This window comes from Salvelinus namaycush, chromosome 2 (genome assembly GCF_016432855.1).
Source record: "Salvelinus namaycush isolate Seneca chromosome 2, SaNama_1.0, whole genome shotgun sequence".
In the NCBI taxonomy this organism is placed as follows: Eukaryota; Metazoa; Chordata; class Actinopteri; order Salmoniformes; family Salmonidae; genus Salvelinus; species Salvelinus namaycush.
Window position 1 is genome coordinate 36,655,601 of NC_052308.1, and position 16,028 is coordinate 36,671,628.

At 42.2% G+C, this 16,028-nt stretch overlaps 1 protein-coding gene across 4 annotated transcripts in view; it reads left to right on the plus strand.

Moving 5' to 3' along the window:
- LOC120062549 (beta-crystallin B3-like) overlaps window positions 1-16,028 on the plus strand; it is a 37,230-nt gene that overhangs the window by 17,919 nt on the left and 3,283 nt on the right. For 3 of the 4 annotated variants that reach the window (XM_039012604.1, XM_039012622.1, XM_039012612.1), the window contains exons 3-8: window positions 1,836-1,935; window positions 2,027-2,183; window positions 2,661-2,794; window positions 3,153-3,319; window positions 9,718-9,799; window positions 10,536-10,654. In XM_039012604.1, coding sequence (XP_038868532.1) covers window positions 1,836-1,935; window positions 2,027-2,183; window positions 2,661-2,794; window positions 3,153-3,319; window positions 9,718-9,799; window positions 10,536-10,654 — 759 coding nt within the window. Of the gene's footprint in view, window positions 1-1,835; window positions 1,936-2,026; window positions 2,184-2,660; window positions 2,795-3,152; window positions 3,320-8,161; window positions 9,359-9,717; window positions 9,800-10,535; window positions 10,655-16,028 lie in introns of those variants that run through there. The other variant, XM_039012631.1, reaches the window with a different exon arrangement.

Consider the following 16,028-nt stretch of genomic DNA (forward strand, 5'->3'; position numbering starts at 1 on the left):
AACGTGACAATCAAGTTTATTTTATATAGCCCTTCGTACATCAGCTAATATCTCGAAGTGCTGTACAGAAACCCAGCCTAAAACCCCAAACAGCAAGCAATGCAGGTGTAGAAGCACGGTGGCTAGGAAAAACTCCCTAGAAAGGCCAAAACCTAGGAAGAAACCTAGAGAGGAACCAGGCTATGAGGGGTGGCCAGTCCTCTTCTGGCTGTGCCGGGTGGAGATTATAACAGAACATGGCCAAGATGTTCAAATGTTCATAAATGACCAGCATGGTCAAATAATAATCAGGAATAAATGTCAGTTGGCTTTTCATAGCCGATAATTAAGAGTTGAAAACAGCAGGTCTGGGACAGGTAGGGGTTCCATAACCGCAGGCAGAACAGTTGAAACTGGGACAGCAGCAAGGCCAGGTGGACTGGGGACAGCAAGGAGTCATCATGCCTGGTAGTCCTGACGTATGGTCCTAGGGCTCAGTTCCTCCGAGAGAGAGAAAGAAAGAGAGAAGGAGAGAATTAGAGAGAGCCAAGATGTTCAAAATGTTCATAAATGACAAGCATGGTCAAATAATAATCAGGAATAAATGTCAGTTGGCTTTTCATAGCCGATCATTAAGAGTTGAAAACAGCAGGTCTGGGACAGGTAGGGGTTCCATAACTGCAGGCAGAACAGTTGAAACTGGAACAGCAGCAAGGCCAGGTGGACTGGGGACAGCAAGGAGTCATCATGCCCAGTAGTCCTGACGTATGGTCCTAGGGCTCAGGTCCTCCGAGAGAGAGAAAGAAAGAGAGAAGGAGAGAATTAGAGAGAGCATACTTAAATTCACACAGGACACTGGATAAGACAGGAGAAGTACTCCAGATATAACCAACTGGCCCTAGCCCCCCGACACAAACTACTGCAGCATAAATACTGGAGGCTGAGACAGGAGGGGTCAGGAGACACTGTGGCCCCATCCGATGATACCCCCGGACAGGGCCAAACAGGAAGGTTATAACCCCACCCACTTTGCCAAAGCACAGCCCCCGCACCACTAGAGAGATATCTTCAACCACCAACTTACAATCCTGAGACAAGGCCGAGTATAGCCCACAAAGATCTCCACCACAGCACAAACCAAGGGGGGGCGCCAACCCAGACAGGAAGATCACGCCAGTAACTCAACCCACTCAAGTGACGCACCCCTCCTAGGGACGGCATGAAAGAGCACCAGTAAGCCAGTGACTCAGCCCCTGTAATAGGGTTAGAGGTAGAGAATCCCAGTGGAGGGGAACCGGCCAGGCAGAGACAGCAAGGGCGGTTCGTTGCTCCAGAGCCTTTCCGTTCACCTGATACTAGCCAGATGGCCACAGCTAGATAACTAGCTAGCAAAATGGCAAAAAAACAATTTCATTCACTCTCCATAATCCCAAACTGCCAGTGTCAGCCCATAGACATTTTTTTTCCTAGCTAGCTAATGTTAAATAAACCGTTAGCATGTCATTCGCTAGATAGCGTAAGATATTTTTTAGCTTTTTGTTGTCACTCCTGTCGGGTCCCCCACATGGAGATTTGTGCACTCTGATCGGCTCAAAGTCAAGCTGTCGGCCACTGAGGAGCATTGCGATTCTATAAGTAAGTAGCCTACCAGGTCGGTACGCAGAAGGTAGTTCATTTGTTCTACCAAGACAAAGTGAAGGTAGTATACTTCTTCTGACATCTGCTGGTTAATAAAACATATTGCAGGGGGGACACATGGATTGTGTGAACCCACATTGGAGCAGTACCAGATTAAGTGGACAAAGGTTTTCCATTTTAATTGTTGTGATCTGTTTTTTTATTCCCCACATCCTAAGTCTGCAGACGACAGTGGAACAGGTCTCCCCTGTCACACCAGATGAGCCTAACAGTACATCTCCACTAGAAGAAACAGAGGAGCCATTAGCCTTTCCTGATGTAAGTCTCTTGTCAAGGCCTATCTGGTACTTTCACTATGTATTTGTAGGCTACGATATTTGACTTTGCTTGTCCCTGCGTGTGTGTACAGATTTCTCCTCCTCTATTGGACACCAGTGCTCAGCGTGCAAGGGCAAAGCTGAGGAAGAGTCGGAGGACCCGCCCCCCTCGAGCTGTCCATCAGAACTCTACCACAGCAACGCTTGAGGAAAACCGCGTCCACGACTGGAGGTTCTGTGACTCCTCAGGTTAGTAGACAATTCCATTTGTCTACTACCTACCCCCATTTTTTTATTTAACTAGGCAAGTCAGTTAAGAACAAATTCTTATTTACAATGACGGCCTACACCGGCCAAACCCGGATGACGCTGGGCTAATTGTGCGCCGCTCAATCACGGCCGGTTGTGATACAGCCTGGATTCGAACCAGGGTGTCTGTAGTGACGCCTCTAGCACTGAGATGCAGTGCCTTCGACCGCTGCGCCACTCGGGATCCCAATGCAGCTAAATCTGTAGAGATCATGTACATTAGTTCTAGACAAAAGGTTGATAGCTACACCTTGCCCTCTAATAGGCTAGGTGGAATTTGCGGCATATATTTCTTACACCAATCTCCTTCATTCAGATACACAAATGGCTAGGAGGTAGAGGTTAAGGGTCATTGCAACCATCCCTCATTAAAAGTAATTCACACAAGACCAAACATCTGTTATACCCCTTTTTCAGATAAGGTGGACTCTCTAACAAGGGGAGATTGTGAGTCTGATGAGGAGCAGCCCCGAGGGAGGGAGGTATGTTCACCACCTTCCCAGCCCCAGAGAATACCCCTCTTTTCTGGAATGGACCCGTCCGCCCTCAAGGTACAGTATGTAGATGCTCTCAATCCACCGATGCTCTATGTTACATCCTGAAAGATTGACTGAGGCTAAGCTGCATCCCAAATGGCACCCTATTTCCTATTTAGGGTTCATAGGACCATAGGGTTCCGGTCAAAAGTAGTGTACTATATAGGGAATAGGGTGCCCTTTGGGGCGTAATCTTAGATGCAATCAAACCTGCACTGCTGGACATACTGCATGACAAAGTTCCTAAACCATAAAAAGTGCATTATGGGTGATAAGTGATTGTTTACTGCAGGATTTTTCTTAGTAAGGAGTTCCCTGCACTATCAAAAAGGTTTAGAACATGACTCGTTCTTACCTTCACTGCCTCTCCTAGGCCCAGTTAAAGAAGCGAACAGGGGGAGGAGTTAAAGGAGCAGATACAGACAGTCAGACAGACAGTCTTGCTCCGTCCCCCTCTCATCTCTCCCGCTCTCCCGGATGTTCCTCCTTCCTACCCGGGGCATCACAGATGCTACCCCCTGTAGGGAACAAAGATGGAGGGTAAGTTTAGTCCCAACATGCTGCTCTTATCTTACTAGCATAAAACCACATTTTCAGCATTGTAAGTTATTTTAGTAGTTTTAAAATGTTATTCAACATGAATCAACAAAATGTGATGAATGAGATAACAACTAGCAATGCAGATGACTGAAATAGTTAGCTGGATAAATGAGTTAGCTGTTAGTACAAAATGTGCAACAATAGCTGGCTACAAGGCAAACCATTTGATCTATGTTTGTGTGACCCTCAGGGGGGACTCGTCTCCTTCATGGCTGCAAGAACTCAAGTCTAAGAAGCGCTTGAGTCAATACAACAGTGAGGACTAGCTGAGTGGATGGACCTCATTTTTACACCCGTTATTACAATCAAAATACATATCTGATCACATTCCCCTTCCATGCACACCTTAAAGTGTTAGTTAACTCCAAAGAAAGCCTATAGCTTGTTAAAAGTTTGCAGTCTGACGATTTCAGACACACTTTGATTTGAGTGAACTGTCACTTTAAAATATGCCCTGTATCTGTTTAATGTAAATTAGCTTTTATTCCTGTTTACCTCTAGGAGATACCACCCAGCTAGCACATTCGGTTCCTTGGAACTTGTAGGAACGTACGTATTTGGTTTCCCATTGGTTCTGGGAACGAAGCCATAAGTATCTTGACCGGTAAAACGAAAAGTTCTGAGAAAGGAAGTGAAAACGTGGTCTGTTCTGGAAACTTACATTTTTTAGGTTGCAGAGAGATTCTGAGAAGCTTTCCTGGGAGGTTTTATTAACGTTCTGAGTACGTAAATTATAGGTTATTTAAAGGTAATTACATAACGTCCTGAGAAAGTGTTTCAATATGACTTTTAAAAACACTGATAGCTTAGAACATATAGGACACATGGAAAGGCATCTTTTTTTATTGTGCCAGAGTGTAACCTATGATCTTCTGTTTTTTATCCATGGAATTAGTCAACTGCGCCACCAGGATGGAGCTAGCATGCCATGTTTGTTTTTTACTCATACAAAGCTGATCATTTTAATCTATTCAAATAGACCCCATTTCAAAGGAAACAAGCGCAAATTAAGATCCGGCATGGCCAATTAGTGGGCGCAGCCAACACACTTAACAAGATAGAGGATAGAGAGTGTTTTGTTAATTCTGAGAACAGAATGTATATGTTTTTAAATAACATTCTTAGAACGTTCTCTGAATGTTACTAAAGTTTTTCTGTTTTTTATGGAAAATGTTCTTAACGTTCTCTGAACAATTTGAGAACATGAATTTAACTAGAACCTGTAGGAAACGTTATGCTGAAGTACCAAAATTACCACAGAAAAATGTTGTTTCTTAATGTTCTCTGAACTATTGGAGAACATTCTCAATGTCAAACCAGTTGGAGAACATTCTTAGAATGTTACCAAAATTTTAATGAAATATAACCATGTTTGAACTTTTAGGAAACGTTCTGTTAAAGTAATGAAATTCCAAGAAAACAATGTTTTCTTAAGAAGTTCCTTAAATGTGCTGAGAATGTTCCAAAGCCAAGCAACTATCCTGCACCATTCCCAGAAAGTTGTGGGAAGGATGCATGCAAAATAACCATAGGACAACCACGCTCTCACCAAGCTCTAGGAAACATATGGTTCTCAGAACATTATGTGCTAGCTGGGCATTGACTTGGAGATCATCCAACTGATGCTGCTGTTGTTGCTGACAAACACCCCTGTGACAAACACAGCAGTGACCTGGACTCCCTCCAATCATGTGCCTTTCCAGAAACTCACTTTTTTTATTGACAAACTATGCAAGACAATGGAGAAGCATTGGATACTTTCCTGCCCTGCGTTGTGACCATCTCTTCGACTTTTCTATTCGTCAAAGGAATTATAAGCATGTAGACTATTTGCAACACAGAAACAAGAAGCACGCACACACACACACACACACACACACACACACACACACACACACACACACACACACACACACACACAGAATATTTGCAACATTTGGACAAGTGCCTCTCATCCCAGGCCACTATATGTTCTAGACTGTATCTTTCCATCCATCCAAACTTGCATGCCAGATTCTGTGTGGGAGCTTGACGTAATTACCATACGTGTTTAGGTCATGCACACAAATATCCACAATGCCACAAGGTTCACATACATACTTGAATTGTACATCTTTTGGCACATAGCCAATGGAACTTTCCTTCTTTCTCAATTGATCTCTTGTTTTGAACTAATCCGTCAGTTTCCTTTCTCTGTTATGTTATGCACTCACTCGCTGCTCTGATGAGCTGCTCTGATGAGCTGCTCTTGATAAAAGTATCTGGTAGATACAACGATATTATCTCTACTCTGTCCAAACAAGAAAAGGAGAGGAATAGCTCTGTCTGCACACTTGTGTACACTTGTGCACTTGTGTGGTTTGATTAGAGACAATGTCTCAACCCCTGTGTACAATAGGTCTTTCATCTGATCTCAGCCAATAACAAACCAATACACATGTGCATACTCTGCCTGCCATGATGCCCAAATCCTGCAAAAGTGCCATAAAGCACTTTAAGAGTGATCCATTTACAGTAACAATGACAGGTGCACCAGAAAATAATTGTATACAATACCATTCCCCGTCCATAGGTGCAGACTGACATTGACAAAATGATGTCTATCAAATAATAAGTACTAATTTTACAGATTCAAGTATATTTGGGCAAGGTCCTATTGTCATTGCATTAGTAATAAGCATGTTGATCTGATATGTCTGTATGTATTGCTGTCAGCCACAGATAAGATCTTGTTTCTTCTGAGTGTTGATCAGCTGATATTGTTCATTGCTGCCAGATCAATTAAGGAGTATTTTCTACCAGTGTTTTTTGAAAGGGTGCAAATCTCTAACATTTTCACTTTCATATTATCTTCATAACGTTCAATGGAATAATAGAAAACACAAACAATCCACACACTCAGAAATGCAAATACTGTAGGCCTATATACAGTAAGAAACATGTTTTGAATGGCACCATAGAATGTTTTTGACACCTACACCTACTAGTCTACATTGACTGTGTGAAAAGTGGGTAACACCACTTGACACCCAATGTCATAACACATTATGATATGGCCATAACCATGTCATAACAGCTGACATAACTTGTCACAATATATATATATATATATGTATGTCACAACAGCTGTAAATATATATTTACACATTTATTCAAATAACTTTTTTGCATGCCAAGAGGTTTCCTTTCGTTTGAAAGTTTGTTTCTTAAATCCTTTGTTGTTGTTGTAATGAATTCTTTACATTCAAGCTTTAAATAACTTGTAGAAAATAAACTTTATGACACTGTCATGAAGAATTGTGACCATCTTGTGTAACTTTACTTAGACTAAGAAAATACACTTTATGACACTGTGAAGAAGCACTATGACCATCATAATCATATAAGCCAAATAGGCCTATCACAAACATGCCCTTATATCAGTCATTAGTCAAAAAGAGGGTGTCTTGTCCTGCTCCTGAAATCTGCTCCTGCATTCATCTCAGTCATCAGCAACAGAGCATTGGGGTAGGTGCATGTCTGACATCAATGTGTGCGCAATTACAATGATAATTTAATATGGTCAATATTTTTTTTAATATATACAGTACCAGTCAAAGGTTTGGACACACCTACTCATTCAAGGTTTTTATTTTATTTTATTATTTTATACATTGTAGAATAATAGTGAAGACATCAAAACTATGAAATAACACATACAGAATCATGTCCTAACCAAAAAACTGTTAAACAAATCAAAATGTATTTTATATTTTTCAATGTAGCCACCCTTTGCCTTGATGACAGCTTTGCACACTTTTGGCATTCTCTCAACCAGCTTCACCTGGAATGCTTTTCCAACAGTCTTGAAGGAGTTCCCACGTATGCTGAGGTCATTAGCTGCTTTTCCTTCACTCTGCGGTCCAACTCCTCTTCAACCATCTCAATTGGGTTGAGGTCGGGTGATTATAGAGGCCAGGTCATCTGATGCAGCATCACACATGTGGGAACCACACATGTGGAGATCATCCGTGCACCTACTCTGCGTCTCATAAAGACACTGCGGTTGAAACCAAAAATCTCAAATTTGGACTCATGAGACCAAAGGACAGATTTCCACCGGTCTAATGTCCACTGCTGTGTTTCTTGGCCCAAGCAAGTCTCTTCTTCTTATTGGTGTCCTTTAGTAGTGGTTTCTTTGCAGAAATTCGACCATGAAGGCCTGATTCACGCAGTCTCCTCTGAACAGTTGATGTTGAGATGTGTCTGTTACTTGAACTCAATGAAGCATTTATTTGGGCTGAATTTTATGAGGCTGATAACTTATAGCGCTTAATGGTCTTTGCGACAGCACTTGAAGAAACGTACTGACTGACCTTCATGTTTTAAAGTAATGATGGACTGTCATTTCTCTTTTCTTTTTTGAACTGTTCTTGACATAATATGGACTTGGTCTTTTACCAAATAGGGCTTTCTTCTGTATCCCAACCCTACCTTGTCACAATACAACTGGTTTGCTCAAACACATTAAGAAGGAAAGAAATTCCACAAATTAACTTTTAACAAGGCACACTTGTTAATTGAAATGTATTCCAGGTGACTAACTCATGAAGCTGGTTGAGAGAATGCCAAGAGTTTGCAATGCTGTCATCAAAGTAAAGGGTGGCTACTTTGAAGATGAACACTATTTTGATTACTACATGATTCCGTATGTGTAATTTCATAGTTTTGATGTCTTCACTCTTATTCTACAATGTAGAAAATAGTAAAAGATAAAGAAAAAGCCTTGCATGAGTAGGTGTGTCCAAACTTTTGACTGGTACTGTATAACATAAACATACTGTTGACACGCAGACTAATGAAATGTTTTGCCTTGTGTGGTAGGTTTTGTGGGTTTTTACACTCTTATGTACGTGTCATTACCAGCCATAAAATAATGCAATATATGTCACAACAGGTCTAACTATGTGTCATGACAGTGTTATGACCCTATTATAACAGGTTATGACAAGTTATGTCAGCTGTTATGACATATTATGACATGGTTATGACCGTGTCATGACGTTGGGTGTCAAGTAAAGTGCTACCAAAAAGTGTGTGATAGGAGCATGTTGGTTCCATGCACCAGGTGTCAATAGACAATATGACTACTGTATAGTAAGGAAGGCCTTCTCCAGATTCCCCCTGGAAAGTGAGCTTGCGAAAATGTCCAGTGCGTCAAGGGAGGCTTGTAAGACGATTTTCAGGGTTTGCATGGCAAAGACAGATGTTTGACTGGGATCCTACTGATATAGTACTGACACCTGATGCATAGGAGAGTGTCACACATAGATTAGAGACAGAGGTGAATAGTGGGATGCAAGGAGAGGAAAAGGATAGGAGGAAAGCAACTTTAAGGATGAAGAAAGGACTGAAAGTAAAAGAGGAGTGATGAAAATGAAGTAATAAAATGCACGAGGGAGGAGTGAAGGTAGAAGAAGATGAAGGAGAGTAAATAGAAAGCAGAAAGTGCGGGTGAGGTGGCGGGGCAGTGGACAGGCGGACGGATGGAAAGCTGGACAGACAGATGGGCAGTTGGGTGTGGCCAGTAGTGCTGAGTGGAGTTGATCTCGCTCAATCCTCTTGGCTCGCTGTCTGTGTGTGACCACCATCAGGCCACTGGCAGGGTGGCAGCGTGAGCGTGGTCGGCCCGGGTGGCAGCGGGTGCCAATATGCCCCGACCGAGGGCATGTAGCCCTATTGAGAGGCAATGTGATGGACACAATGCGAGCGACAGACTTGCTGCATCAACAGCATCACCCGCCCCTGTTTTTTTGCTGCTGTGTGCCATTTATAAACCATAAATACCCCCCCGGCTCCTAGTGCCTGCTCGCCAGGCCTCCACACTCACACACCCTCATACAGAGACAGAAAGAGGGAGAGAAAAAGAAAAAAGAAAGAACAAGGAAAAACGGAGAGAGTGTGGCTCGTACGTGGTGCAGTGAAGCACAAGCCATCCAGGTAAAAACAGACAGATCCCTCTCTTTCCTTGGTGCTCTGACTGTCTATCTTGTGCTGCAACTCTTGCTGTTTTCAATTATCCCCATTTATCGCTGTCCATAACTATGTATGCACTGTTATTTTACCTGGAACTGAATATGCATCGTGTCAAATGTAAAAGTCCATTTGTGGAATCAGAATATGTAAGATTTTTTTATGTAAGAATGTTTTGGAATGTAGATGGTCAAACAATGATGTAATGGGAAAAAAACAACATTTCGTGCAAACAGTGCCTTCTTCTCCACCATGAAGTTACTATTCCGTTAGTCAGCACCTCTCAAACATTTTTGGACGTTTGTCAACTTTTCTTTGGAATGCAGAGGGAAAATGTCGGAGCAGCAGGGTGCACCGGAGCAGCTAGCAGCTGGAAAGAGCCAAGGAGGGGCAGGAGCCACCTACAAGGTGGGTGTAGGGTGAAGTTGCCTCTAGATGCTGATCTTGGGTCAATTTTGTATTTTCCCCACTAGGACTGGGGAGGGAAAGCTGATCTTAGTTCTGTACCTACAATCCTTTGGTGGTGAAAAAGCGTATTCTTAGAATCTTTTAGTGGTAAAAGGGTTCCATGTAGAACATTGTATTAGTAAAAGGGCATCCTCATGGAACCAAAATTAGTTACATTCAGAGGGTTCTCCTATGGGGACAATTGAAGAACCCTTTAGGGTTCTAGGGAGCACCTTCTTTTTAGTGATGAAAGGGTTCCACGTAGAACATTGTATTCGTAAAAGGGTTCCACATGGAGGCAAAAAATGTTATATTCAGAGGGTTCTCTTATGGGGACAATTGAAAAATCCTTTATGGTTCTAGGGAGCACCTTCTTTCTTTTTGTAGGGAAGAATTCACCCTAGAGCTACAAGGTGCCTGACATCCGTTGGACCTTATTATAATCGTTTTATATCTTAGCCTAAGATTCACTTGGTCTGACTTTTTATGAAATGTCACTGATACTACCAGTATGTATTTACAATGACATAAGCAAAATAACGCACAATAACACGGCAGTATAGTACAACACATTGTTAAATTACAACTGTGCAATCTTCATGCAGTTTCTGCTAATGTTAATGTTGTTGTTAAGCCTATTTTGTACTAATGTAATTACTTACCACTGACCCATGCCTCTTCCTGGCTTATCTTGTAGGTGGTGGTGTTTGAGTTTGAGAACTTCTGTGGGAAGAAAATGGAGCTGTCTGCAGAGTGTAAGAATGTGATCGAAAAGGGATGTGAGAAGGTGGGATCTATCATCGTGGAATCAGGACCGTAAGTGTCACCAATATTGATTTTCTACATTTTCCATCATGCCTCATTCTTGCCCACTTCCTGTTTACCTGTCTCTCCAATACTCTCCAACACTGCCCTTATTAAAACGTTAAAACATTTATGAATCCAACTTCAGTCTCTAGACAATGAAATTCCATTCTTATTGAACTGTGTATACATTTTGATCACAGTTCTTATCAATTACCTTTCATGCAGGGGAGACCAAGGTTGGTTGTCTCATGGGTTGGTTTTCACAGTGCTAATTACTCACAATGTAAATGGTGCTGTGTAATAATTTTAAGGTTAAAATCTGTGAACTATTTGAAAGAACTCATCCACCTGGTCAATTCATGTCAGCATAATAAAACATTGAGGTTAGGAGAATTTGTGTTTTTCATAGGTGAAAGTAAAAATATATATTGGTATGTTCTTTGTAAATGTTTATTATGGAAGTATCCATGAACACTTATGTTTGTTGAAAAGAGGAAAGGGAACGCTATATTTCAAACCAATTTCTGAGTTCCTAGGCCAAGCCATGTGGTAACTAACATATTCATTAGCATTGGGGGGTGGTTGGGGATGGTTGTCACATGGAACTTGGGGTTGGTTGTCACTATCAACGTTGCCACTGCCAGTATACAATACATCCCATCTCTTTTGTGCTATAAAGAGCTCTCTTTGTTGCCTCTCTCTCACACACACACGTTTTCTGTCACACACCTACACAGACACACAGGCGTGTGCAAACACGCATACACACACAAATGTACTCAAAATGTCATATCCCACTGGGCACAAACTGCTTAAATCAACATTGTTTCAGTGTAATTTGTCAAGGTATTGTGACGTGGAATCTGCGTGGAAAATACATTGGATTTGAAAAAAGTAATCTTTTGAGGTAAAAATTTTAACCATAGGATTATGTCATCATGGTAACCAATTTCAACATTGACAAACCTTGCATAAAATATGTTGAATTTGTACCTTTGAAACAACGTCAGATCTTCAATGTAATATCCACTAAAATAAAAAAGCAATAGGCTGGGCAGCACCTCCTACTGGAGAGTTTATCTATCTACAACTACCCTGCAGTTTTCCATCCAGGCCCTGCTTATCTTTGAGATTTGTCACTGTCTGTTACCAATGTGCTACTGCGAGAATTTGGATGTCCTTTTAGATGGTTAAAAGCATAGTGGTAACACATTGGGAATTCAACAAACTTTCAACTGTCTTTTTGAGTGGGTGAAAAAAAGTTGTAATCACATTGATCAACGTATCAACCAAATATTACCCAATTCTCCAAGTTGAAATGACGAGGTGTGCCCAGTGGGATATTATTCTCAAGGCATAAAATGCTGAAGTTTGTTAGGAATATCATTCTATCAAAGAAAGGCTTGGCTACTTCTAAGACTGTTGGCTGTATTGCTTCATTCCCTGTTACAAAAGGAATAAGTTACTAGCAAACATTGTGACAACCAACCCCATACTGTGACAACCAACCCCGCGATGGTTGTCACAAGTGGACAGAGTGTGTTTGATGCCTTATAACTCCATGTTGAAATAAGATAATGATTTTAAAAAAAGGTCCCAGTTTCAACCCAAGACCTTGCTCTTTCTCCTAATATTGAAAAGAGTCTTGTAAGATATACTGCTGCTGAGAAAGAGACACAAGGGGGGGCGCTAGAGAGCGTGCTATGGAGTAGACGTGCTTTGCTAGAGCTCCGCTCAATTCTGAAACAAATTAGTATTTATCTTAACCTCTCACAACCTATAACTTCAAACAAATATGACAAAGGGGAAAGGCACCAAAAAAGGGGGCGCTAAACAAGATAATTGGAATGAGATAGACAACGAACCAATTTCAACGTCGCCGACCCACGAGGAGCTAGCTGAAGAGGCTAGCTTCCAAGAGTTCCCCACAGATCCTACTCAAAGTGACATACTGGCTGCCATAATCGCACTAAGCAAGAAGGTGGACACAAGGTTGGCTGATATCTCAAAGAGTATTGGTACTTTGGCCGAAACTGTGAAGGCAACTAAGAGAAGGGTGCACGAGGTTGAGCAGACGACAGTCGATCACGAGGCCAGACTACAGGACATAGAGAAACAGTGCGCAACGTTCAAAAATGACAACAAAACCCTGACTGGAAATGCTCGAGTCGCATTCAAGACGCCAGAACATCCGAATATGTGGGATCCATGAGGACACTGAGAAAGGGAAACCCACTGAATTTGTCTCGGAGCTGATACCGGCATTGCTGGGGAGTGAACACTTCAAAACGGCCATCCTGATCGACCGCGCACACAGATCACAGGCAACGAAGCCGGCCAAGGGCGGGCCACCAAGGCCATTCATTGTAAGGCTGCACTATCCCCACACCAGGGATCTCATCCTCAAGCTGGCTAGTCAAAAGTTCCCCCTTAACTACAACGGAGCCAGGGTGTCTTTCTACCCAGATCTTACCTTGGAGGTGAGGAACCAACGGAAAGAGTATGATGAGGTACGCAACAAATGCAGGGCGGCCAACATCCGATATGGATTCCTCTTCCCAGCCCGGTTTAAGGTGACAGTCGAGGGATCAACACGTACGTTTGACAACGCAAAAGAGGCCGATCTGTTCTTGACAAGCAAGCTCCCCGGCTGAGGATACAGAACGGCTGTGCCAGCCGGCTAAATGGCCAAATACAGGCCAGGAATGTGTTTGAATTGAATTTCCGGCCTATGTCTTTTCGATCAGAAGATCAGAAATTGGGACTTATAGGATAGGTGAGATGTTGTGGCTAATATAGCATTGTTTGGCATGTCATGTTTTGGCGCCACTCACCCCCTAACGTGAGAGTTAAGTTAAGTGTTATTTAATATTAGTTTATATGCGGAGCATCTATAGACGACGAGTTAGTTCAAGCTGTATGTCTAGACACCCTAAGGTTTGTGTGTTAGCCAAGGAGTGCTTCGTTTGGGGAAGTCACTCAGTAAAGGGATGGGAGGGGGGATGGGGTCTGTGTTTTATGTTCACGTTTATTAATACAGGTGGCATGACAAGCTCCCGTACGGCGGGACGTTTTTCTTCTGGGTTTTGTATGACAGCAGCAATTTGCTTTAAAATAAGAAATGCCACATAGTGACCGAGCACAGAGTAGACCAGGTGGAATAAAGATAGTCAGCTGGAACTGTAATGGATTAGGGCATGTCGTGAAACGAGCTAAGGTTTTTTCTCATCTTAAATCACTGGGTGCTGACATAGTGCTTCTTCAAGAAACTCATATTAAACGCTCGGCGCAGGCCAAGCTACGAGTCAGCTGGATCGGTCAGATATACCAGTCTAACTTTGATGCAAAAGCGAGAGGGGTAGCAATCCTGATAAGGAAAAACATTCCTTTTGTTTACTCAACCTCGATTTCAGATCCTAATGGTCGGTATATTATTGTTGCTGGTACACTGAATTCAAAACCAATAACCTTGGTCAATTTATATGGACCCAATTTCGATGATCCGTTATTTTTTCAAAGGGTATTTAAGGCCATACCAAATATCTCGGATACAAGTGTTATTGTTGGAGGTGACTTTAACTGTACGTTAGATCCTCTTTTAGATAAACAGCTATCAAGGTCACTTCAACAATCAAATGCCAGTGCCTGTCTAAATACATTGATGACAAACCTTAACATGGTCGATATTTGGAGACTGACGCACCCAACAGACTTATTCTTTCTTTTCATCAGTTCATAAATCATATTCCAGAATTGACTATTTCTTGTTGGACTCCAAACTAATTTCAGCAGCTGAATCGGTTACCTATCACCCCATTCTAATTACAGACCACTCTCCTCTGTCCATGGTGCTGAAACTCGACAATATGTCGACAGGTCGGCGACCGTGGCGCTTAGACGCATACCTGTTGAAAGATGAGGCTTTTTGTCAGTATTTGAAGGAGCAGATTGCCTTTTTCCTCAGAACTAACGACACGGGGGATGTTGACGACTCCACCCTTTGGGAATCTCTAAAGGCTGTGATTAGAGGTTACATTATTTCTTATACATCAGAGAGGAAGAAACGTGCCAATACTAGGCTGAGAGAAATTGAAAGAGAGTTAGGGGAACAGGAGAACGTTTTTAGGACAAATTCCTCATATACAGTCCTTGAGAAGATCACAAAGTTAAAATATGAATACAATACCATCCTTTCGAAGTTGGGCTCTTTACTTGCTAGAACGCAACAAAGTTATTTTGAACTGGGGGACAAACCACATAAATTATTAGCAAGACAGCTAAGGCATGTACAGGCATCTAGAGCTATTCACAAAATAAAAGACAAGAAGGGTAAAATAGTAACAGATCCGCAGGACATTAATAAATGCTTTGCGCAGTTTTACTCAGAGCTATACCAATCAAAATGCGATGCTACTGATCCACAAACTATGGAACGCTTTCTCGCTGAATGTGAACTTCCTAAACTAGACAGGGGGGCAGCTGCTGCACTCGATGCAGGGATAACCTTAGAGGAAATTAACACAGCGATAGCACAATTTCCAAACAGCAAGGCCCCGGGGCCCGATGGATATGTAATAGAATTCTATAAGAAGTACTGCGCTAGTCTATCTCCACTTATGTTGCGAATGTTTCAACAATCAAAAGAAAATGCCAAACTCCCGCAAACACTGTATGAGGCTACAATAGCCCTGATCTTGAAAAAAGATAGAGATTCCGTGGAGATGTCGTCGTATCGCCCCGTGTCGTTACTCCCCATAGAAAACAAGGTGTTGACAAAGATATTGGCAAACCGATTGAAAAAATATATTTCCGACATCATACACCCTGACCAGACAGGTTTTATCCCGGGCCGACATATATACTACAATTTGAGACGCCTTTTCAACGTAATGTATCATGATCATAAAGTTGAGGCAGTGGTAATAGCTCTTGATGCAGAGAAGGCGTTTGATCAGATTGAGTGGAAGTATATGATGTCGGTTCTGGAGCATTTTGGGTTTGGAAAGGAATTTATTAATTGGATAAGAATTATTTATGCACACCCAATGGCCTCCGTGGTGACCAATCAGGAAATGTCGCAGTCATTCCGCCTGTTCAAGGGGTGCCGACAGGGGTGCCCTATTTCGCCTGCTCTCTTCGCTATAGCCATGGAACCCCTTGCTACTCGCATTCGGGCATGTCCCGATATAGCTTCTGTTAAAATAAAAGACACACAGCACAAAATTTCCCTATATGCAGACGATGTTCTTTTGTTTTTGTCCAAGCCTAAAACTTCTATTCCACCCTTACTTAACTTGATAAACACATTCGGCTCCTTCTCTGGCTACAAGATAAACTGGCAAAAAAGTGAGTTGATGCCAATATCACGGCCGGTGGATATGCA